This window comes from Manis pentadactyla, chromosome 3 (assembly GCF_030020395.1).
Source record: "Manis pentadactyla isolate mManPen7 chromosome 3, mManPen7.hap1, whole genome shotgun sequence".
Lineage (NCBI taxonomy): Eukaryota > Metazoa > Chordata > Mammalia > Pholidota > Manidae > Manis > Manis pentadactyla.
This window is the reverse complement of record NC_080021.1, coordinates 89,393,186-89,419,769: the sequence shown is the minus strand read 5'-3', so window position 1 is coordinate 89,419,769 and position 26,584 is coordinate 89,393,186. Positions and strand designations below refer to the sequence as shown.

At 40.2% G+C, this 26,584-nt stretch overlaps 1 protein-coding gene across 3 annotated transcripts in view; it reads left to right on the top strand.

Moving 5' to 3' along the window:
* The window catches only part of DIP2C (disco interacting protein 2 homolog C), a 307,297-nt gene that overhangs the window by 244,254 nt on the left and 36,459 nt on the right, over positions 1-26,584 (top strand). For 2 of the 3 annotated variants that reach the window (XM_057498097.1, XM_057498098.1), the window contains 2 exons: positions 10,084-10,252; positions 12,216-12,386. In XM_057498097.1, the coding sequence (XP_057354080.1) occupies positions 10,084-10,252; positions 12,216-12,386 (340 nt within the window). Of the gene's footprint in view, positions 1-10,083; positions 10,253-12,215; positions 12,387-21,855; positions 21,980-25,103; positions 25,489-26,584 lie in introns of those variants that run through there. The other variant, XM_057498099.1, reaches the window with a different exon arrangement.

The following is a 26,584-nucleotide window of genomic DNA, read 5'->3' as shown; positions in this document are numbered from 1 at the left end:
AGCACTAACTGAATTAAAAGGGGAAATAGAATGCAATGCATTAATTCTAGGAGACTCCAACACTCCACTCACTCTGAAGGACAAATCAACCAGACAAGAAAATAAGTAAGGACACAGAGGCACTGAACACCACATTAGAACAGATGGACCTAACAGACATCTACAGAACTCTACACCCAAAAGTAGCAGAATACACATTCTTCTCAAGTGCACATGGAACATTTTCAAGAATAGATCATATACTAGGCCACAAAAAGAGCCTCAGTAAATTTAAAAGATTGAAATTGTACCAACCAGTTTCTCAGACCACAAGGGTGTGAAACTAGAAATAAATTAAGCAAAGAAATTGAAAAACCCCACGAACACATGGAGGCTTCACAACATGTTCATATAACCAATGGATCAATGACCAAATAAAAACAGAGATCAAGCAATGTATGGAGAAAATGACAATAATAATTCAACACCACAAAATCTGTGGGACGCAGCCAAGGCTGTACTAAGAGGAAAGTATATTGCAGTACAGGCCTACCTCAGGAAAGAAGAACAATCCCATATAAGAAGTCTAAACTCACAATCAATGAAACTACAAAAAGAAGAAAAAATGAGGCCCAAAGTCTTTAGAAGGAGGGACATAATAAAGATTACAGCACAACTAAATAAAATCGAGAGGAATAAAACAATAGCAAGAATCAATGAAAGCAAGAGCTGGTTCTTCGAGAATAAACAAAATAGATAAACCCCTAGCCAGACTTATCAAGAAAAAAAGAGAGTCTACACACATAAACAGAATCAGAAATGAGAAAGGAAAAATCACTATGAGCACCACAGAAATACAAAGAATTATTAGAGAGTACTGTGAAAATCTATATGCTAACAAACTGGATAACCTAGAAGAAATGGACAACTTTTCTATAAAAATACAACCTTCCAAGACTGACCAAGGAAGAAACAGAAAATCTAAACAGACCATTACCAGCAAAGAAATTGAATCAGTAATCAAAAATCTACCCAAGAACAAAACCCCCAGGCCAGATGGATTCACCACTGAATTTTATCAGACATATACAGAAGACATAATACCCATTCTCCTTAATGTTTTCCAAAAAATGGAAGAGGAGGGAATACTTCCAAACTCATTCTATGAAGCCAGCATCACTCTAATACCAAAACCAGGTAAAGACCTTACCAAAAAAGAAAACTGCAGACCAATATCCCTGATGAATGTAGATGCAAAAATACTCAACAAAATATTAGCAAACCAAATTCAAAAATACATCAAGAGGATCATACACCGTAATCAAGTGGGATTTTTCTCAGGGATGCAAGGAGGTACAACATTAGGAAATCCATCAACATCATCCACCACAAAAACAAAAAGAAGGACAAAAACTACATGATCATTTCCATAGATGCTGAAAAAGCATTCAACAAAATTCAACATCCATTCATGATAAAAGCTCTCAACAAAATGGGAATAGAGGGTAAGTACCTCAACATAATAAAGGCCATATACGACAAACCCACAGCCAACATCATACTTAACAGTGAGAAGCTGAAAGCTTTTCCTCTAAGATTGGGAACAAGACAAGGATGCCCACTCTCCCCACTCTTATTCAACATAGTACTGGAGGTCCTAGCCATGGCAGTAAGACAAAACAAAGAAATACAAGGAATCCAAATTGGTAAAGAAGAAGTCAAACTGTCACTATTTGCAGATGACATGATATTGTTCATAAAAAACCTTAAAGACTCCATTCCAAAACTACTAGAACTAATATCTGAATTCAGCAAAATTGCAGAATACAAAATTAGTACACAGAAATCTGTTGCATTCCCTTACACTAACTATGAACTAACAGAAGGAGAAATCATGAAAACAATTCCATTCACAATTGCATCAAAAAGAATAAAATACCTAGGAATAAACCTAACCAAGGAAGTGAAAGACCTATATACCCTGAAAACTACAAGACACTCTTAAAAGAAATTAAAGAAGATACCAATAAATGGAAACACATCCCATGCTCATGGATAGAAAGAATTAATAGTGTCAAAATGCCATCCTGTCTAAAGCAATCTATAGATTCAATGCAACTCCTAATCAAAATACCACCAGCATTCTTCAATGAACTAGAGAAAATCATTCTAAAATTCATATGGAACCACAAAAGACCTTGAATAGCCAAAGCAATTCTGAGATGGAAAAATAATGCTGGGGGCATTACGCTCCCCAACTTCAAGCTCTACTACAAAGCCACAGTAATCAAGACAATTTGGTACTGGCACAAGAACAGACCCATAGACCAATGGAACAGACTAGAGAGCCCTGATATAAACACAATCATATACGATAAAGGAGCCATGGATATACAATGGGGAAATGACAGCCTCTTCAACAGCTGGTGTTGGCAAAACTGGACAGCTACATGCAAGAGAATGAAACTGGATTATTGTTTAACCCCATACACAAAAGTAAACTCGAAATGGATCAAAGACCTGAATGTAAGTCATGAAACCATAAAACTCGTAGAAGACAACATAGGCAAACATCTCCTGAATATAAGCATGAGCAACTTCTTCCTGAACGCATCTCCTTGAGAAAGGGAAACAAAAGGAAAAATGAACTCATGGGATGGGACTACATCAAACTAAAAAGTTTCTGTACAGCAAAGAACACCATCAACAGAACAAAAAGTCATCCTACAGTATGGGAGAATATATTTGTAAATGACATATCTGACAAGGGGTTAACATCCAAAATATATAAAGAACTTAGGTGCCTCAACACCCAAAAAGCAAATAACCCGATTAACAAATGGGCAGAGGATATGAAGAGACAGTTCTCCAAAGAAGAAATTCACATGGCCAACAGACACATGAGAAGATGTTCCTCGTCACTAATCATCAGGGAAATGCAAATTAAAACCACAATGAGATATCACCTCACACCAGTAAGGATGACCAGCATGGAAAAGACTAAGAACAACAAATGCTGGCAAGAATGCGGAGAAAGGGGAACCCTCCTACACTGCTGGTGGGAATGTAAGCTAGTTCAACCATTGTGGAAAGCAATATGGAGGTTCCTCAAAAATCTAAAAATAGAAATACCATTTGACCCGGGAATCCCGCTCCTTGGAATTTACCCAAAGAATACAACTTCTCAGATTCAAAAAGATGTATGCCCCCCTATGTTTATCGCAGCACTTTTTGCAATAGCCAAGATGTGGAAGCCTAAGTGTCCATCAGTAGATGAATGGGTAAAGAAGAGTGGTACATATACACAATGGAATACATTTGTATTCCATAAGTATTTGGCCATAAGAAAGAAACAACTATTACAATTTGCAACAACATGGATGGAGCTGGAGGACATAATGCTTAGTGAAATAAGCCAGGTGGAGAGAGACAAATGCCAAATGATTTCCCTCATTTGTGGAGTATAACAATGAAGCAAAACTGAAGGAACAAAATAGCAGCAGACTCAGAGACTCCAAGAATGAACTAGTGGTTACCAAAGGGGAGGGGTGTGGAAGGGTGGGTGGGGAGGGAGGGAGAAGGGGATTGAGGGGTATTATGTTTAGTACACCTGATGTGGGGGATCACGGGGAGAACAGTGTAGCACAGAGAAGACACATAGTGGATCTGTGGCATCTTGCTGCACTGATGGACAGTGACTGCATTGGGGTATGGGTGGGGACTTGATAATATGGGTAAATGTAGTAACCACATTGTTTTTTCATGTGAAACCTTCATAAGAGTATATCAGTCATAACTTAATAAAAAATATATATATATCAAAAAAAATAGTAATAGAAGTGTTTCAAAATATTTTTCAAGATCATTTATAAAGCATATCAAATAGTTAATATTCATGGATTAGAAGATTCAATATTGTTGAGATGGAAATTCTCTGCAAACGGCCTAGAGATTCTATGTAATTCCTGTCAAAATCTGAGCAGTTTTTTTTTTCTTTTGTAGAAATTGCATGATTCTGAAATGTAAATAAAGGACCCACAATATCCAAAATAATTTTGGAATATTGGGAAACTCAGACTTCCCAATATCAGAACCAAAACAATGTGGTACTGGCATAAAGATAGACAGATAGACCAGTTAGATAGATAGATAGATAGATAGATAGATAGATAGATAGATAGATAGATAGATAGATAGATAGATAGATAGATAGATAGATAGATAGATAGATAGATGATAGGATACATAAGATAGATAGATAGATAGATAGATAGATAGATAGATAAGATACATAAGATAGATAGATAGATAGATTGATAGATAAGATAGATAGATAGATAGATAGATAGATAGATAGATAGATAGATAGATAGATAGGATACATAAGATAGATAGATAGATAGATAAGATACATAAGATAGATAGATAGATAGATTGATAGATAAGATACATAAGATAGATAGATAGATGATAGATAGATAGATAAGATACATAAGATAGATAGATAGATAGATAGATAAGATACATAAGATAGATAGATTGATAGATAAGATACATAAGATAGATAGATAGATGATAGATTGATAGATAGATAGATAGATAGATAGATAGATAAGATACATAAGATAGATAGATAGATAGATAAGATACATAAGATAGATAGATAGATAGATGATAGATTGATAGATAGATATATAAGATACATAAGATAGATAGATAGATTGATAGATAAGATACATAAGATAGATAGATAGATAGATAGATAGATGATAGATTGATAGATAGATAGATAGATAGATATAAAATGATCAGTGGAATAGACTTGAGAGTCCAGAAATGAACCCTTACATAAATAGTCACTTGTTTCTCCTACAAAGAAACCAAGGCAATTCAATGTCAAAGGATAGTCTTTTCAACAAAAGATACTTGGGACAATTGGACATCTACCTGCCAAACGATGGATTTAAACTTTTACCTTATATCATATACATTAAATGAAAGTGGTTTATAGGCCTTAATGTAAGAGCTAAAACTATACAACTTTTAGAAGAAAACATAGGAGTAAGTCTTTGTAATCTGGGGTCAGGCAGAGGGGTGTTAGGCACAATGTGCCTTTGGTCATGACACCAAAGGCACAATGACTAAAGAAAGGTTGATAAATTAGATTTCAACAAAATCAAAAACTTTTGCACCTCAAAAGACACCATTAATAAAGTGAACAGACAATCTACAGACAGAAAAATATTTGCAAATCATGTATCTGATAAGGTTCTTCCAACCAGGTATAAAACGAACCCTTCAAACTCATGAAGACAACAAACATGATTTTAAAATGGACAACAGGTCCAAATTGACATTTTACCAAAAATATACAAATGGTCAAAAAGCACATGAAAAGATGCTTAACATTCATTAGGGAAATGCAAATTTAAACCAGTGAGCTACCAGTTCACACCCACTAGCACAGCTGTAGCCAAAAAGCACAGAAAACAAAGTCGAAGAGCTAGTATTTACTGATTTAAAAGCCACACTACAAAGGATGTTCGGAAACTGAAATTCTCCTACATTGTTGATGGGGATGTAAAATGGTCAAGCAACAGTTTAGCATGTTCCTAAGGAGTAAACAAATTTACCGTGTGGTCCAGTAGTTCCATTCCTAGGCATCTACTGAAGAGAAGGAAAAATGTGTGTCTACACATAGACTTGATGCTCGAAATGTTCACAGCAGCCTTCGCAAAACATCCCAATGTTCACCAGGTGGTGAATGGATAAGCAATATTTGTCATATCCATACGTACAATGGTACACATGGATAAACATCAGAAACGTTATGCTAAGGGGAGGAAGCCAGACTCAAAAGACCATGTTATGTGATTGCCATTTACATGAAATGTTCAGAAAGGGCAAATCTACAGACAGCAGAGGGATGATGGCTGACGGGCTGGGGTTGAAAACAGGACTGATACAGGTGGACAAGACTCGCCTTCAGGTGATGGTGGTGCCCTGGAACTGCTCTGTGACGTAACCGGCTCCACAGCTGGCTGATTTTCAGTACTTACTCTGTGCAGAGATTGGCTGGATTGCATGGCCTGCAGATTATGCCTGAATAAAACTGTTGTAAGAAGAAAGCAGCTGTCCTTGCAGTAGCTGGAGTGCCAGTACAGACACCGCCGGCCTGGTGAGAGGCTCACCCTCGTGACACCCAGGAGTGTGTGCTGGGGTGAGGTGTGTGGCTGCCTTGCTCAGAGTGCCCAGCTTGGCATAGTTTTCAGCTGTTTGTGTATTTTGTCAGGTTAATAATCTGAAATCATGGAATTACAAGTGTACATTTATATTAGTTGACAAAATGTTTTTTTCCTTCTCCTGGTCATCCATGTTTTAATTTTTATTTATTTAAATAGACTTTATTTTTAGAGCAGTTTTAGATTCACAGCAACATTTAGGGGAGGGAGCAGAGATTCCACATGCCCCCTTCCCCCACAAACAGCCCCACCATCACCAACACCCCACCAGGTGGAACAGTTTTTATAGTCTTGGAGCCTTTGCTGACTTGTCACTGTCACCCAGAGTCCATAATTAGCATCAGGGCTCACTCTGTTGTAAAGAGCCCAAAAACAGACCCACGTAAATAATAAAGCCAGTTAATCTTTGACAGGAGCAAAGACAGTCTTGTCAACAAATGGTGCATCCTCATGCACAGATTTGGGCATAGATCTCATGCCTTCCCAAAAATGAACTCAAATGGATCGTAGACATAAATGTGAACCAAAACTATAAAACACCTAGATGGTAACATAGGAGAAAATCTATATGACCTTAGGTTTAGCGATGACTTTTTAGATTTGACACCAAAGGCACTACCCATGAAAGAAAGCACTGATGGGCTGAACTTCATTATAATTAATAGTTTGGGCAAAGACACTGTTAAGCCGGCTACAGATAGGAAGAAAATATTCCCAAGATGTCTTTTCAATAATTTTGGGTTTTTTTAAGCTGAAGTCTAAACTAAGATATTTAAAATAAGCAACCTGCTACTAAGTAGGGTTTTATTTTATCCCTGGAAGTATTTATAGCCAGTGCCAATAAATCAATATTGGTTAGTTCATGAAGCAATCAACATTTGTTGGATTGAGCAAGGAAAGGGTAAGTAGAAAATTTGTGAGGTGGGTTTTCTGCTCTCTATTATCAGGGTTTATTAAATATTTTTCCTCTACGGGAGCGAGGAGAGAGAACTATACTTAATTTTCACAAGTTTAATTAAAGTTCTCCAGCCTTGAATTCCACACTATGGATCCCCTTCTTTTCATGTGCAAATGGCTCTGGTTAAGCAAATTATTTACCTTGATATACAGTCTTAAGGTAGCTAGTAGTGGGTGATCTGTATTTAATTTTCTTCACTTTTAGTCTCCTTGTGGCTGCATTCAGGAGGTTAAGCACTGGGAGCTTATGGATAGATTGTCATCATTAGGAGGCGTATGGTATTAACAGAGGTGTTGACCGAGGTGCTCACAGATGCCCTTGCTGTGAAGAGACGCTGTGTAACCTAAGCTGAAGGAGAAGCCTTCTGGGCAGGTTGGAGGTGGCATTGCTCCCCTGACTCCAGAGTGGTCTCTAGAACATGTGGGTCACAGAAATCTGGGCTCCTCGCTTCTCAGAGGCAAGGCCCAAGGTGTATGTGTGCTGGTGGATAATTAACGATTTATAAGGTGCATAACATGTGGGCATGTTGGGTCTTGGGCCGTTGCCTGGTGTTTCGATTCTTGTCCCTGAGATTGTACTTTTAATATCCATTCAGCACAGGATAAATTCTGTTATTTTATTTCTTCCTGCTTAATGCTGCATTGAGGCTTCCGCCTGGAGTTGACAGGTTAGCAGCTAATGCAGATCCACCATGTAGGCCGATGCTGGCTACGGTGAGATGGGGTGGCTGTGCCCACAGGAGCAAAACGAATCAGCCTCTGTGGCTCAGGCCAAGCCGGGTGTGCTTCTGCTGTGTCAGCGTCTCAGTGGATCTTAGCACGAGAGCTCTTAGCTCCTATAGCCTGTGGGGAAAGGTTTCCAGAAATGGTCCACAGGATCCCTGAGCATGTGAGCGATGGCCTCTGATGGCCCCTAGACATACTGCTGGAGCTAAGGAGATGTTTGGCTTGCTTTCAGACCCCAAATGTGTAATTCTTGGAAGATCATTTTTAGAATAATGCATATGCCTCAAAAGTGGGGAAACAGATGAGGGATGTGCTTCCCAAACTAGCTAGAAACTCTGATTTCAAAGAACCTCAGTTCTGGGTAGAACTGGGCAAAAGTTTGTTTTCATACTGCAAGTGCCAGGCTGAAGCTGTTGTTTGAGGGCCCATTACTTGAAGTAACTACTCACTTGAACAGGATGTCAGTATTTTGTGGTGCAGATATATTTGTTGCAATGTTATTTGATGTTTTGAGTAACCTAACTATAAAATGATTGATTACTTGAAGTAATTTTCCAGGGGTAAATCTAAGAGAAAAGTTGATAAGTTTGGAGTGTTAGATTATTGGAGTGGGAGCTTACTGATTTTGATATATTTACTATAAACATAACTGTGCCTTCCCATAAGGCTCCATGGGAATGCACAGTTTTGTGTAATTATGTGCCTGACAGAACTTTCCTATCAGCAGCATTTTGGAAGAAATAGAGTTTTAGGCATGGTAATCCTTTCTCCTAGTCCACCCAGAGCCATCAGTGAGTGAATTCTCAGAGCTCTTCAAAGTTCTTACTCATCTTAGAACCAGTTTCCATTCTGAGTTTTATTTAAACATTTAAATACAGGAAACCCTACTCATTATCAGACTTCTACTCAGAAGGATTATTTATAAATGAGAATTTGTGAATTTTATATAAACTCACCACTTATAAAATTAGTTCCCACTTGATTATCAAATATCCTTCCTAGAATAGCACTTAAATTTTTCCCCACACATTGTTTGTTGATTGTCTGATGTTCTGATGTTATGCTCTGTTAGGAAACCTGAAGTAATCTCTGCCCTCTAGCATTTTGTTATCCTGATAAGAAATGTGTGATTGTATGTTTCAAGGTTAGAAATTTTGTGTGTGTGTGTTACATTATATAGAGTCATAAAAAGTGAAAAATGGTGTGTTTTTCTTCCTGCACTTGCCATAGTCATAGTTTAATGTGGTTCCATATCCTGCTTTCTTCCTTCAGTTCTGAAAACAGGAAGTTTTTTAATACATATCTTGGATATAAGTTTTGTAGACTCCAACTGAGAACACATCTGTCAATAAACATCTTTCACTGGCCTGAAAAGAGTGTTATCTTCATAAAGTGTATGGGAGTGTATGATTCCCTAGGGAGCAAATGCTTTTCATTTTTAAAACAAGAAAGGGTCCCCTGAAAGCCGTCAGTGAGCAGGGTTGGACTAGGAGATGTTCCTGTGAAGGTAAAGCCCTCTGGGGACCAGACAGCCCCTTCAGCAGCCTTGAGGTGGGAGTGAGGCTGCAGGCACCAAGTCCAGCACCTGCCACTGAGGTGCTGAGGCTGGCCGGTGGCCCCTGAACCTCAAGCCCCAGGTTCCCCCTGGGGACATCTGAGGGTCACACCTGGCCCACAAGCCATAGCATTTGTCTGAATCAAAAATACATTTCTTTAAATGGTATTTATTGTAATGCATCCAGAGAGCATGCCAGTCATTTTTACACAGCAGATTTAGTTTAAGAACCTTCTTTTTCAAGTTCTGGCTTGTAGGTTTTCACTTGCTGGGCCAGGTTGCTGGTGGGGGAGTTGGACAAGGGTGTCAGAGCACCTCCAGCTCAGGGTAAGGTGGGTCTCTGACTCCAATTCATACTTGTCCCCCCTGTGGAGAGGCAGTCTCACAAAACAGGAAAACTGGGTTAAAATGAGACTTTGGTTTCACTCTAGCAGTGACTTTGAGATGCCTGACAAGGTTCAGTAACCCTACCACAAGTGCTGGCCACAGCAGCATCTGAATTCCTAGTGCTTGCGCTTTCAGGATGGTTTAGTGACACACTTTGCTTTACGTTCTCACGTGCCCAGAAGAGTGGCGCCCTGTGCCTCACAGGGGCCCACACTGAGCACCTGTGTCTCTCTGCAGTGTGTACTCCGGGCACCAGTCCATCCTCATCCCGCCCTCTGAGCTGGAAACCAATCCCGCCCTGTGGCTGCTTGCCGTGAGTCAGTACAGAGTCCGGGACACGTTTTGCTCCTATTCGGTGATGGAACTCTGCACCAAGGGGCTGGGCTCGCAGACAGAATCCCTCAAGGTAAGTGCCCTTGCAGGCAGCCTCCAAGAACTGTGGGGACACCCTCCTGGTCTGGGGCAGGAAGGGGTTTGGTGAAGTTAAGTAATCTTTCACCCAAGCCGAAATGTGACCCTGAGGCTTACAGAACTTTTCTCAAGTGAAAACCTTATAACATGAATATTCCCCATGCATGGAGAGTCATCAGTCTGGGTGTGTGTTATTGATATCTACTTGAAGGGTCTGAAATTGCTTTATTTGTTGGTGAATTCAGTACTTCAGTGAAGGTAATTTTATTGTGACAGTGGTATGCAAGTTATAGGTTTGAATTTAGCCACTCAGTTTCATTTTTTTGAAAGACACCAATATGTAGACCTGGATCCCAGCCAAAATTCATTTTTACAATTAAGTGAATGGTATATTTATAGTAAATGTTTTTTAATATACATGATTACCATTATGTGACAATAATAGCATTTCTCTCCATTAAACCAAGGACATTTTGATAGACATATTTTCACGTTTTGGCTTGTAGGTTTTGTAGGTAAATTTGTCCTCATCCAAGTAACCAAGAGGGAATAATCATATGACCTGCTCTGATTTATATTCCAACTATTCACTGCTCAGATGCCTAGATATGTGTATGCCTTTATGTATATACATGCACACACACACATATATACAGATTACATCTGTGAATGTGTGTGTGTATATATATATATGCACACACACAAATTATCTACACACGTACAAATAGTAAAACAATACATTTATCTCTCCTATGCAGACTTAATATCTTATGTTTGAACAGGAAAACAAAATGCAAGATAACTTTGATATTATCTACATAATAAATGCATAATTACTTAAGTTATATATTTATACAAGGAAAGAAATTGTAAAACATAATTATTCATGACCACCTATATTATGTCATAAAATGCATACATTTCATGAACTTTCCCTGTAGGTACATCCTCTGAAATAGAAACCATTATTACAGATGGCTAAAGATTTCATTTTAAAGATGAGGAAACAAATAAGAGAGATTAAGCAGCCTTTCCAAGTTCTTACATGTAATAGGCTTTGGGGCCAAATTCTGAGTCTCGGGCTCCAGCTCCATCATCTCAAAGCCCAGGCCACATGGCACACATGTAAGTAGGTCACTCGTATCACCTGGAGTTTAATTTTTCCTGGGTAATATTTGTGTGTAAAACATCTGTGTCTGAATCGCAGTGTCAAAACTATGGCAAAATGTTTCCTCCTCAAACCAGGAGGCTTGTTGGTTGTCCATGTGTCAAGACCATCATGCAGACCGTGGGAGGCCACGTGGTCCTGCTGAGGCCGCTGTCTGACTGCTATCCGCAGCTGTCCTCGGACTGAATGCAGCTCCCTACTCATACTGCTTTCCCTCAGCTCTGCCCAGATGTCCTGGCCCCTCCAGAGTTGTGTTTAACTCACCTGGATTCCTCCTCCTCTGAGTTTTGCTTGGTGGCTGAATTTGGTGCAAAACTGTGTGCTTGGTGGCAAGAATTTGATGTGACCTTTCAAGTCTTACAGGACATGAAAGGAGCTCTGTCTTTAATAAGTTGTCCAAACATTTCAGTTTTCCATTCCTATATTAAAAATAGGTTTTGTCATCTCCCCCCAGCGTGTGTTCTCGAGTATTCATATTTGTAGGAGTGGATACAAATGCTTCCTTTGTCCCCCTAACCTGACTTAATTATTTTCTCCAGGACTTGGCTTCTCCCTCCCCATCTCTCATCATGCTTCTTGCTGTTATTTAAGACATGTTTGTAACAACATCCTTGATAATGTGATATCTGATTTTTTTTTATACAGACATCCTAGAACAGCTTCATTAGTGGCGGGGACACAGAGAGCCCTGGAAGTGGCTCTCCGTGTGGAGTGTCAGTTGTGTCTGCGGGTCTGGTTAAGGAGCTCACACACTTGGAAGCACACCTCGTATCGCCATTGTTATTTCCAGGCACGAGGACTGGACCTGTCCCGCGTGCGGACGTGTGTGGTTGTGGCTGAAGAACGGCCTCGAATAGCGCTCACCCAGTCGTTCTCAAAGCTGTTCAAAGACCTGGGCCTCCATCCACGGGCTGTCAGCACCTCCTTTGGCTGCAGAGTGAACCTGGCAATTTGCTTGCAGGTGAGCAGGTATCAGTGAGCGCTGGAGACAGAGAGTAACTTTTCAATAACAGGTGGTCTCCTTGGCTAATGCTTAGTTTCATGTGGAAGATACCTTTTATTCACATACATGTGAATGGCACACACTTGTTTCTTTTTAGTCTGTATTTGTCAGTAACCATCATTCATAACTAGCTTTCATACCGCTGCTTCTATCCTGGAACATGGTAACTTCAGTAACATGAGTAGCAGTTTGTCCAGACCCCTGAAGTCAGATTTTTTAAAAAGTAGATTCTAGACAGTGTTTCATTATGGCAGGAACTCCTGTCTCTGGAAGTACCCAGTCTCATTATAGACAGTCGTTTCTGTGGGAAGAATTCCAGTACATTATAGGAGATTTTCTACTGTGATGCCAATATTGAAATAACAATTAAGATTGTCATTCGCTGTATTTCTAGGGCAGAGGTGTGTGTGAGGCAGCCTCGTGAGATGACCTTGCATTAACCATGGCTAAAAAATATCTTTTCTCTTCATCTGTCCACCTCTGCCCGTCTTCACTATTCCTTTCTTGAACTCTTATTCCGAGCTACACAGGTCCATGGAATTGGCTGTGCTGGGTCGGGATGGCCTGAAGGAAGGGGAGGCGAGCCATGCAGGTCCAGTCCCCAACTGTGCCCCCAAAGATGGTTGCTTATGATCACTCTCTGGGCACCTGGGGAACATCCCTCAATCCAGCCTTGGACTTGGCAGCTGAGGGGCTCTTCCCATGTGACCAATCTGGTCACCTAAGAAGTCAGCTCCAGAAAGCTTTTTTATTTTCATGTGGGTGTTCCTTGCCTCTGTCTTCCTTCTCTTTGAATTAGCTTCATTTTTTTAAAAAGTTATAAGCTACCAAATTCTTCTCAAGAGCCTGTTTAAGCGTGTTCCATAATTGAAGTTAATTCCCTTTTCTAAGAGGCAGTCTGCAGAACTGGAATTATCTGGCCAAACTAGCTCTTTTGACTATTGATATCATCTTTCCCTGTGACCTTTATTTGCTCTGCTGAAATGTTTGCTGCCCTCTGTTCCATAGGGAGAGGTTGGAAATACAAAATCCCCTTCTTCAGTAAATTTAGCCACAGGAGGATGTCACAGTTCCCTTCTCCTCAAGTAGTGGGGACAATTCAGGAATTCATGGGAGACAGGCCTTTGTCCACAAGGGCACTTCTATTTTTTTTCTCAAATTATTGGTGGATAAAGGGAGAAAAGCACAGAATAGATCCCATATTAACATTTAGCACTTGTTTAATCCCAACAGGTGACAAAGTTCTGCAACACCTTACACAAAATCGGTAGGTAGAGAACTGGGGTACATACAGCTATTCACCTCCTTTTTTATTTACTTTTTCATTTACTTCCATCCACCTTGATCTGAAATGTTTTAAGATGCTTTTTAAGGAAGGAATAGATTAAGTAGGGAAAGTAAAATATGCTAAAAATAATTGAAAAGACGGAGATAACAGAAAAATCAGGCTCAGAAGTGGTACAGCACCAGGATGAAGTTGGCTGTAGATGGTGGGGTTTGCCACAAGGAGCCCAAAGCGTGGGGCCCCTTCGGACTGTGTCCTCAGCACTCAGGACAGTAGCTGGTGTTGGATTTGACTCTGAGCACCCAGGAGATGGGAAGAGTGTTCATCTCGGCATGGAAGGCAGCTCACCAAGGGAACGAGCGGAGCCTTGTCTGAGCCACACAAGGCCTATGCCGTATTCTGTGCACTGGTGTTTATAGAGTCCCTCATACTGCTTCAGAAGGGTTCCTGGTCTCTGGTGAAATCTGAGCACACAGTTGACAGGTTTTTATGACTTCAGGATAAGTATCTAATATGTGAGATTTTAGTGGGACTAGATGAGGGGTTTGTTTTTGCTTTGCAAGAATAGTCCTCAGCAACAGTCTCTGAACCTCCTGATCCAGCCTCAGGCACCTCCCTGCTTCCTATAGTCATGCTGAGCGGCACTCTCTACCCTCCAGTCTTTCATGGTTTTACTTCCAAACACCTGGACTCACGCTGTCCTCTGCCACCATCTTCACATGGCAGGAACCCACCTCTTCCCAGGTCCTGCTTCCTCCAGCTAGAAGTGGGTTCCCCCCTCTGAATTCCCATGACACCAAATCCTTCTTGCTACATAGTACTTCCTACCACACTTTACAGTTACTTACAACAGCCCTAACCCTGCTACTGACCCTTGGAGATCCCATCACAGTCACTCCTTGATGTTACATAAATTTCACGAAAGTCCAAAAATTTCATTCCTTTAACTGCAGACTTGATTCACATTGCGGAAATGAGGCGTGCTCCTCCTGTTAGCTCCAGCTTCCAGTGTAGAGTATGTGGCATCACCGAATTTTCTCCCAAATGAACCCATGGTGTGAATCCCCATCAAGGAAAGCCCAGCATCATTTCTGATTATTCCTTCCAAATGAAACTGAGGATTTGCTGTACTCAAGCTTCTAGCAACATTTTCATCTCAAACAGTAGGTCCAGGTCCCCCACCATAGGAAAAAAGACATTTGTGTTCAAAAAGCACATTCTCTGACAAGTGTCCTGGGCTCCTTGATTCCAGGCAGCATCTGGCTGGGTCTTCCCATTGCTTGGTGGGGGTGGTGCAGGCCTGTGGTTTGGGGCAGCAGTGGGGGCGGTGCAGGCCTCTGGTTTGGGGCAGAGAGACTGAGACTCACATGGTCTCCCTAAGGGGCAAAGCAGGGCCCTTACTGCTTATGGACTGTCTGATGCAAATGGGACAGTGCTGTAAAGTAATCTAATGCTTTTCTGACTTTGGGAGGTGCCAGTTCCATGTTGTGACTTATTATCCAAGTGAAGTGACAGCTTTGTAAGTGAAGTATTTGCAGTATTGAGCTGTGTGTGGACAGAGGCCTGCCTTCTGCTTTAACTGCTTCTTTCCCTCTAACATTTTAATTCGGACCTGTTTCTGTCTGACCTATATTGGGAGCTGAAAAGACCCGCGTGGCCTCAGCATGCAGGATGTGCTGAGGGAGGCGAGTCTCAGTCTGCTATTACCCTGTGCAGAGAACATGTCAGAAAGGAGGCACGGAGACTCAGAGCCAAGACAACCAGTGATCCCTGCTTTCCTTTCCTGTGGTGTTACATGAGCCCTGGTTTTTTCTTTAGGAGAAAAATCATGAAAATTGACCAGTTTGTCATTGTCAAATATACAAATGGGCAAATTTAAAAATGTAAATAGGAGACAATCATAAAAATAGAAAATTGAGACAAATTTCTGTGATGCTATTGTTTCAGCTCTTACATCTTAGAAACTGAGTGATTTGTTTACCTATTTATAACTTTGAGGCAGGAATTACCACATTAATTATTTTTACACTGACTCTTTGAATTCCATGTGAAAGTTCTATGGCAATGGAATGGACTCAAAATGGTGGATGACTTTGATTTTACATGATCTATTGGTATACATAGGCTCTGCAGAAGAAGAAAATTCAGAAATACTAGCCATTTCTTATACTTAAGAATGACATTTCCCAGAATCTGTAGCTATAAAAACGGCTTTAAAGCAATTTCAATTTGTTGAATTTATAACGAAAGGATATGTTAGAGAGATCAAATTATTACTTCTGAGTCTAATTATCTTTGACATAAATTTCCCTTGGGACTGTTAAGAAGCATCACTTGTTTATTAACCTCTGTCAAAAAAGATACTGCCTTCAGCCATAATTATTGTCTTCAAAAATGTAAGCCAAAAGGGTTTTGATTGTATTAGATTAAGAATTTTAGTTCATTGTAATGGAAAATTCAGATCCTCCTTACCAACAGAAGAAGGAAGGGAAAAATGAGGCCTTCTATTTTCCTAAACTTTGAAGCTACCTTAAACAAAAACTTTAGTCTTTATTACATAGGAAAATAATGATTAATCTATCTGAGAGGAAAGCTTTATTACCAATAGCTGTGTGGAATCAATAGTCATAGTTATAGTCAACCTTAAATCTGGAAACTCATACAATGAAGGAAATATAGCCTCACTGATAATAAGTGGATTCATTGATTGATGAAAAAAATTGAAGGCTCAGAATATGATAGAAATCTTAAGTAATTCTCAATAGGTACAGTAAAACTTTCATTAATCTGAGCTCTCAATTCACTTTTCCCCTGCATTGCTTTTAGATATGAGGGAAGTAAGAAGGGGGTTTGTATGCTCCTGGGAATTGGTCACATTTAGCTGAAAATTTGCTTCCTCCTGAATATATGTGTTGTTCCAGATAAGGAAAATTAGCATTTGAGATGGTGAGACCTGTGTTCTCAATCACCCAGTTTTAGTAGTCAGCATTCTAATTTGTAAGCAGCAGAGACCTTCTCTGGCAATTTAAATGGCAAGGGGCCTATTAAGATGTCATTGGGTGGCACAGAAGCAGCGGGAGCCCAAGGACCCGGCTCACGGCTGTGCCACTGGGAGCAGGCCAGGAGGCCAGAGTGGTCTTAGAGGGTGCCAGTGTGTGTGAGATCACACCACAACCTGCTAGCTCATCTCCAGGGCCTGGGCACCTTGCAGACCCTTCTACCACCAAGGGTAAGAGCACACTCTCGCCATGTGTGGAGACAGCTAACTGGCAGGCATGATTACCTACCTGCACATGGCTCTCAGGGAAACCGGAAGCAGAGTACGAGAGCTGAAAAAGTCCATCAGAGATGCTCCTGTGAAAGCAAAGCCAATAGACCACTGGAGTCTGAGGAGGGTCCCTGAATCCAGAGAAGGCATTTCCTGCAAGGGACTCTGGGCCTCCCGTGAGTGGAAGGCAGAGGTACCAAGGACTGAAGGAAGAACAGGAGAGCTGAGAGCCCCTTCCAGGCAGACCCAGACCCCTGGTGCATTGTTCTTGCACGCCAAGGGTGGAGCAACACAGGGAGGCTGAGCCTCCATCCCCTGGGCCCTGGCCATCGCCAAGAGCAGCACATTTGGGTTGGGCCACAGAATGGACAAAATGGGGTGACAGAGAGGAGGGAGGACCCAGCACTCACGAGGCTGGCAGCCAAGCTGGGGGGAGAAAGATCTCCCTCAGTACAGATAGTGAGTCTCTGGGCTCTGAAGCATAAAGAGATATCCAGGTCTTAGGTCCAAAGTCCTGGGCCAGCCACAGCTGTGAAGCCATTATTGAATGGACTCTAACTCAAGCTGCAGCAGAGCCCTGATGAAGCGCAGGCCCAGCAAATGTCCACCAGCACCCAGACAGTAGTGTGGGTGGACCTGGGTGGGCCTTTTTCTAGGGCAAATGTGTTTTATTTCAATCTCCACTGTTCTCTTTAACATAATGATTGATTTATAGTAAAAAGCTTAAAGACATGCAGAGATGAAAGAAAATACAATAGATGGCCACAAGAGGAAATGGCCACTAGAAATTCAGTAGAGTAGACACATTAGACTTTAAAGTCTCAGAGTCTTTAACTGTGACAGGTTATTGGAAATATGCACATTCATTAAGAGATGGGGGATATCACAAAAAGACTATAAAAAAGGTCCAAGTGGAATTGCTGGATATTCAAGCTGCAGAAACAGAACCTTCCTCATGACTTAATGGTAGGGATGCAGCAGGGGAGAACATCAGTTAATGAACTTGGAGTCCATTTAGCAGGTGTTTTCCAAATTGAAACACAAGGAGAGAACGAATGAATGTAAAATGGGACAGTCTCTGAGATCTATGGGACCATATCAAGATGTCTAACATATATAGAGTAGGGGTCCCAGGAGCAGGGGTGAGAGAAAATGGGACAGAAGACCATTTGAAGACACAGTGGCCAAGACTGAGACCAATTTACAGATTCAGAAACCTCAATGAACACAGCAGAGTGAAAAAGAAGAGCACCCCTAGACATATCATCAGAATGCAGAAAACCAGCAACAGGGACAGTCTTCAGCAACAAAACTAAAGACAAACTGTGTAGAGGGGAATAATAATAAAAATGACACTGAACTGTCATCAGAAATGGCAGAAGTCAGAATACACAGGAATGATGTATTCAGGATGCTAAAAGAATTGTTTATCCAGCAAAGTATACTTCAAAAGTGAAGACAATACAGGTATTTGTAGTTAGGGCTGAGAGAATTCATCAGCAAATATGCACTATAAGAAATGCTAACTTCCTCAGGATTAACATAAATGGTAATTGAATGCAGCTCAAATTTGTAGGGAGAAATGAGGAATACTAGAAAAGGTAGGTGTAATGAGACTTTTAAGAATCCTTAAACCAATATGTAGATCTGTAAATACCCTACTATCTTTAAAAACTGCTATTCAAAGCAAAAATAGTGACAGTTGAGGCCTTTGTATTGTAAATAGAAGCAACACATAAGGTGATAAATCTTCAAAGGGGCTAGCGGGGTAAATGGAAAGAAGAATTTCACTGTTCATAAAGTATAATGCTTTGTGCACTGTGATATATGATGCAAATTTTTATCTCTATATCAACCATGGAAAACACAAGGTCAGTAGAAGAGATAAAATGCTATAAATATTTTTTCCTGAAAAAAAGAATGCAGAAGGGAGGAACAAAATAAAAGGGAAAGATCAGTCAAATCAGATCAATAATTACATTAAAGGTAAATGAACTAGACGCCAATTAAAAAGCAGAGATTGCCAGGCTAAAGAGAGTCAATTATACATGGCTACAAGAAACACCGTAAATGTAAAGATATTTGACAGTTTGAAAATAAATACAATGCCAACAGAAAACAACTGGTGCGGCTGTATTGATAACAGACATATCATTTGTTGATAACAAAAGATCTACAAAGATGAAGATGTATATTTGATAATGATTAAAGAGTCAGTTCATCAATAAAACATAAAAATCCTAAATGCATATGTACCTAAAAACTGAGCTTCAAAATATATGAGGCAATACTGGCAACTCAAAGAGAAAAGAGACAAATCCATAACTGTAGTTGGAGATGTTAACACCTCTCAGTAATGGGTAAAATAGGAAACAAACCAGAGTATAGAAGATATGAATAAACTGTGGCCTCATTTGGCATAATTGATAGTGTTCATGGCTGTGGACTGAACTGTGCCCATCCCCTCCCCAAGCCAAATTCTTTGTTGAAGCCTTCACCCCACTGACTTCATTTGAACAGAGGTCCTGTAAGGATGTAATAAAGGTCAAACAAGGTCATACAGGTGGAGCCCTATTCTGATAGGATTGGTGTTCTTATAAGAAGAGGAAGAGAGGCCAGGGCCTGCTCACTGTCCATGCACACACACTGAACGGCCATGTGAAAACAGAGCCAGAAGGCACCATCAGCAAGCCAGAAAAAGAGCTCTCACCCAAGCCTGACAATGCTGGCACCTTGATTCCAGACATGCAGCCTCCAGAACTGAGAAAATGTCTGTTGTTTAAGCCATCCAGTCTATAGTATTTTGTCATGGCAGCTGAGCAGGCTAAGACACCAACATCTATAGAATTGCCACTTTTCTCAAATATATGTGAATTCCCCAAGAAAGACTATAAAACAAACTCAAATATTATGGCTATGATCACACAGACTATATTATCTGCTCATAATGGGGTTTAATTAGAAATCAGTAACAATCAGATGGTCAGAAAATGCCCCAAAAATTATTTGGAAATGAACACACTTCTGAATCAAGGTATGAGTAAAAGAAGAAATCACAAAAGAAATTAGAGAATATTTTAAATGAATTCTTAATGAAGAGAGACAACACATCAAATTTTGTTGGTTTCAACTGAAGCAGTACTCAGCAGTAAATGTTCATATTAGACAATAGGCAAGTACAAAATCTGTTATTTAAGCTGCCACCTCAAAAAATCCAGGAAAAAAGAAAAAAAAAACCCAAAATTGAAGAAAGAAAACTAAAAATGTGGAAATGAATGAAACCGAAAGTAGACAAATAGGAAAAGTCAACAAAGTTAAAAATTGGTTCTTTACAAAAATTAATAAATTTGATAAACCTCTAGCAACATCACTAAAAAGAGAAAAGACTGACTCATAGTACCAAGCAAGAAGTGGTGCAGTGTCTGAAACCTCCTGTGTTGCTGTTGGGAGCATGGACTGGTGCAGCAATCGTGGAGCATGTTGGAGAAGAGTCTGTTGGTTTCTTTTATAGTGGAACATGGACTCACCATATGACCAGCAGTTCCTCTTCAAGTGTTTAACCAAGAGAAATGACAATGCAGGTCCTCCCAGGACCTGCACACAAATGTTTATAGTGGGTTTGTTCTTAATCACCAAGAATTAGAGACAACTAATCATCTGTTAACTGAGAAAGAAGAGCAGGCCATAGTCTGCCCATGCAATGGAATGCTTTGCGGTCATGGAAGGAGTAGACTGCGCCTGTGTGGCCCAGCATGGATAGATCTCAGGAAAATTTGCTGGGTGAAGGAAGCCAGACACAGAGTCTGCACATTGTATGAGTTTATTTATCTGGATAAGGCAGAAGTGTACACATGAATCAGATCAGGGTTGCCAGGTGCCAAGGGTTGGGAGGGAATTGACTGCAGAGGGGCAGGAAGGGGCTTTTGGGCTGATGAGAATTTGCTCTATCTTGACTATGATATGGCTACATGACTATACATTTGTCAAACTCAACCTGCACACTTAAGGGTGGGTTTTACTGCATGTAAATTGTAACTAAATACATCTGACAAAGGAGGAGGGAACACATGACAAGTTTTAGGACTAGGAACTTCCTCTCTTGGCCAATGAGTAGTGGCAGGGACCAGATTTACCCTCCTTCCTAAAACAAGCAAAGAATGGACAAATATAGGAGGCAAGACAGTGGACATAGGCAACCAAGAACGACAGTCCCTGGGAGAAATAAGGCTAACTGATTTCTCCCATTTCCAGGCTGTTGTTGGGAATGGGTGGAGAAACTGAGGTAGAACCCAGTGAGTTCCTTGAGTGGAGAAGCTGAGAGTCTGAGGAGACAAAGACGGCTAGAGTTCACGGAAATGGTGGTGCAGAGGAAAGTCAGACACAGAGAACTCTGGGGATCCATGTAGGATCCTCTCCTGGTGTCCGCAGAGGACCTGCTCAGGTAGTCAGCTGAACACCAATCCATATGCCCCGATTAAAGCATCAGCTCCCATTAGGAACTTACTCAGAGCCAGAAGCACCACCAGCTGGAAGACTAGAGGGAATAGGGCTTGTTCCTGCCAACCAGACTGAAAATCTCTATTCTTGAGATCATTGCTCTGGTCCCATCAAACAAATCTTTAAAAAGCAAGAACCAAGAGGATCAAGCTCTGTCCAAGTAATTTGACTTAGAACAAAGCTCAAGAATATTTGTAGAAATACAAAACTATCTGGCATCCAAATTTATGATGTCTGACCTCCTACTGAAAATTAGCAGGCATACCAAGAAACAGGTAGATCTGAACCACAGTGAGAAATATCAGTCAAAACTGAACACATCTAATGGAGATGTTGAATTCACAGACACTAAAAGAGTTATTTTAACCATATTCCAGGTATTCAAAAAGTTGAGACATGGAATGTTAAAGGAAAAAAAACAAATTGAACTACTAGAAATGAAAACTGCAATATGTGAGAAGAAAAATACACTGGATGGAGTTGATGGCAGAAGACATGATGGTGAGCTTGAAGACATGGTAATAGAAACTTTCCAAAATAAAACATAGACTTTGTTAAATGGAAAGAATATTACTGAAGTGTGGGCAGACTTCAAGTAACTTACTTTATGTGTGATTGAAGTCCCCAAAACAGAGGAAGGAGATGTAGGTCCAGAAAGAAAGAAATGAAGAAATATTTTAAGTTTGATGAAACTATAAACTTACAAATCCCAAAGTTCAGCTACCTTGAACATAACACTAAGGAAACTGCTTAATTAATTTTCTCAAAACCAGTGATACAAGGAAAATCTTAAAAGCAGCCAAATGAAAAAATCAAGTTACACACAAAGAAACAAGATAGGTATGGTTTAAAATTCCTTATCAGAAATGATGCAACCAAGAAGACAGTAGAGACATCTTTTAAGTACTCAAAGAGAAATATACTGTCAACTTACAATTTTATATTCAGTGGAGATACCTTTTAAGGGCAAAGACTAAATGCAAACTATTTGAGCCATAAACAATCTTAGAATTTACTATCAGCATGCTCACACAGCAAGAAATATTAGTGGAAATCCTTTAGGCAGAAGGAAAATGATAGCAGAATATAATCTGGATCTATGCAAAGGAACATAGCAGTTGTATTGATAAACATACAAGACTTTTTTTTCTTGTTATTTAAATCTGTTTAGAAGGTAATTGCATCCATAAACCTGTTTAGAGGTTTATGGCAGATGTAAAAGTCAGCTGTGGGATGACAGCTGCCCTGAGGTGGGGCAGGCAGACATGAAGCAGACTACATAAGGAACCTACACCAAGCATGATGTGGAATAAAACCACTTGAAGGTAAACTATGATAAAGATATGCTAAAACCCTTAATTGACCACTAAATTTAAAAAAGAAGTTATAGCTAATAAGCCAACAAGAGAGATAAATGGATTATAAAACATCACTACCAAAGGCAGGGAAAGGGAAATAAATATATGGGATGAATAGAAAATATAATCATATCAGCAATCTAATAAATACAAGTGGTCTGAACACCCCAATTAAGAGGCAAGATCATGATGTTGAAAAATCAAGACCCGACCCTCTATATCCTGCAATAAAATACATTTTAAAAATAAAAGCTCAAATAGTTAAAAGTGTAAGGATGCAAAAGTCTACCACACTAATGCTAATTAAAAGGAAGCTGAAGTGACTATATTAATTTCAGACAATATTAATTTCAGATTAAATACTACCAGGGATGAAAAAAAAAATACTACCAGGGTTGAAGAAGTTCATTTTACAATGATAAGTTTGGGATCAATTCTTCAAGAGAACACGATTCTAAAATTTTATGCACCTCATAACAGAGCTTCACAATACAATCAGCAAGTATTAGGAATGAAAGAGGTGATGTTACTACAGATTCAACATACATTTCAAGAAAAGTAAAGGTATATTATGAACAACTTTATGCCCCCCAAACTGACAACTTTAGTGAAACAAACTCCTTAAAAGACACAAATTATCAAACCTAACACAAGAGGAAGTAGAAAACCTAATAGTTTTTTATATATGTGTGTATGTATATTCATATATATGTGTATGTATGTATGTATATGTATCTATAAAGAAATTAAATCCATAATGCAAAACCTGAGGAGATAAAAAAAACCTCTGGACTCTGATAGTTACACTTGGGAAACACCAATCTTACAAAAACTTTTAAAAATTGAGTAAGAGAGAACACTTCCCAACATGTTTTATGAAGTGGACATAATCTAGACACCAAAATTTGACCAAAAAAAGATTCTCAGAAAAGAAAAACCCCAGCCAGTATCCCACATGAAAAAGATTCTCAACAAACTATTAGCATACTGAATCCAGCAATATATAAAAAGGGTGACACACCATAATCAACCAGGTTTTATCTCAGGAATGCAGGGCTGCTGTCATTTAAAACCCAACCGTTCTAATTCACCACATTAGCAGAATGAAATACCATACGGATTGCATCAGTAGATGAAGGAAATACATTTGCTAGAACTCATCACCCATTCCTGAGATAATGAGCAAAACAGGGACCAGCTTCAATCTGAGGAAAAGCATATACAAGAAATTTGGAGTTGATCTTGTTCTTAATGGTCCACTCTGAGAGCTTTTTCCCTATATCTGGAGCATCAGTATAATATTAGAGGTCCTAGCCAATGCAATAAAAACCAGAAAATAAAAAGTGCAATACTGGAAATGAAGAAACACTTGTTATTTACAGGCAGCCCAATCATGCATGTGAAACACCTGTGGAATTACAAAAAACACCACTGCCAACATGCAAAGTTAGGGCACAAAGTTGGTACATAAAAATCAGATTCCTATAGAGTAGCAAGGAACAACAAGAAACTAATTCAAGACAATGCCATTTCCAGTAATATTCCGAAAACCTCAAGTACTTAGTAGTGAAAGTTGCACACCAAAAACCAAACCACATTGCTGAGAGAAGTTAGATCCTGATAAATGAAGGGATCTGCTGCATTCACGGAAAGGCAGAGTCAGTATTTTTAGGCTGTTTCCCTCAAGTTGGTTGGTGGTATGGTGCCTTCCCAGCCCAGGCTCATCAGGCTTTGCTGAAGTCACTGGCCGGGGGACTCTGACGTTGCTGGGGAATTGGAGTTGCAGGGGAAACAGAATAGCCACATGGTCTTGATAAAGAGCATGGTCCAAGGGCCCAGAGCACCTGCTCAAGACTCACCATGATGCTGTGGGAATCGAGACAGTGTGGCATTTGTGTCATAGAGAAAAGCAGAACTGTTAGAAAAAGAATCCAGAAACAGACCTACCATGTCACCAAGTCTGTTCAGTGGGAAGAGAAAAAATTTTTGACAAAGGATTTTGGAACAAACATTATATGGAAATTAACCTCAGTCCCTTCGTCATAAAATACACAAAGATCAACCCTAACTGTATCATAGACCTAAATGTTGAGAAAGAAATGGTTAAAATAAAGCTACTGGAAGATACTGTGAGACTGCCTTTATCACTTCTGATGGGCAGATCTCTGAGGACACAAAAAAGCACTAACCGTAAAAGAAAAACATGGGAGTCTGGACTTCATCAAAGTCAAATTAATTTTAATCAATATATTTCTTAAAATTAATAGGAACAACCAGACTGGAAAATGTATTTGTAATATATCCAACACAGGACTTCTGTCAAGAATACATGTGAAACTACAAATCAAAGATATAAAGAAAACCTATTATAAATATTAGCAAAAGACTTGAATGGACACTTGACAGGAAATTCACAAGGCCAAGTGCATGAAATAATGCTCAGCATCATCTCAGGGACGTGCTAACACCCCATGGTGTGAGCTTCAGCATCACAGACGCTAAAATTGGAATAACGGAGAATGAGCGTGGCTTGGGAGGATCGTTTATGCCAGTACAAAAAAATGACTTTTTAGTATGTCCCTATGTAAAGTGTTTATAACTATACTGAACTTTGGCTAACTCTGTTTTCCTACTAATATAACTACAACTCCAAGCACACTTTGTCTTCATTTCTGGATAAGCTTTGGAACAGGTGAGTTTTCTTTCCTTCTGCTCCTTTCTGCAAGTATTTGATGATCTTTATATACTTGAGGACACTTTCATGCTTGAGGGAGCTCCTTTCTTAAGGGCCTCCGGCTTGCATTCTTTGGCATAGTGAAGATTTTGTTAAATATGCACTCCCTCGCCTGTATCTTGAAATCTCCTTTTGGTACCTTAGGTTTTGACATGTGGGAACCCCTATATATTAACCCTGTCTCCTCTTTGCTTACCCCTTACAATGCCAAAAGCTGATCTTGCTCCAGATCCGGTGTCCCCCATGTGTCTGTCAGTTAGGAAAGTCTCAGCCATACATATTTTTTCCTAAGATCCTGCTTTGAGCCACTATAGTAAAATTTGTGAATTAGAACAATGTAGGGAGAACATTGACTTATTTTTGTCCCCATTAGTATGTGGGATTGCAGGAGTCTTGAGGGAAGTCACACAGGTCATTGTGTTCAGCTTGAACATATGCAGTCAGTCGCGTGTGTCACCACACAGCCGTGCAATCCACTCTTCTCTTTGTGTCCCTGCCTCAGCTTCCCCTTGAGAGCAGCAGCTGTCATCAGCGCCTGAGAGGAGTGATGGGGTGGGGCCGTGCGCGTGGATCTGGAGCCACTGCCCTTTCAAGCAGCCTCCGTGCGGAGTGGTGATGGCTGTCCTGTCTTGCTTAGTTACCAAACTGTAGCACAGGAAGCCCTGTTAAGGCCCCTTTTTACAGGGGCTCTTGCCCCCTCTAAGTCCACCTGGGAAGATGATGGTGGGGCATGGGGCTGGCACCAGGCCATTCACACTTGGGTGCCACATGCCAGGTGACAGTGTGTCCATCCAGGGCCTGTGGCATAACTTCTCTGCATTTCTGGGAGCATTTGGGAAAGACTTGAGCCCCTGGGAGAGGACCTCACACCCAAGGAGCTCACCTCGGTGCTTTCTGGAGTCTTCCACCACACCAATGTAGACAGTTCAAGAGGGGTGGAGGTGGGTCCCCAACCATGGGAGGTGAGGAGAAAGGGGAGTAAGCATCCGCTGGGCTCAGCTGTGAGGGCTGTCA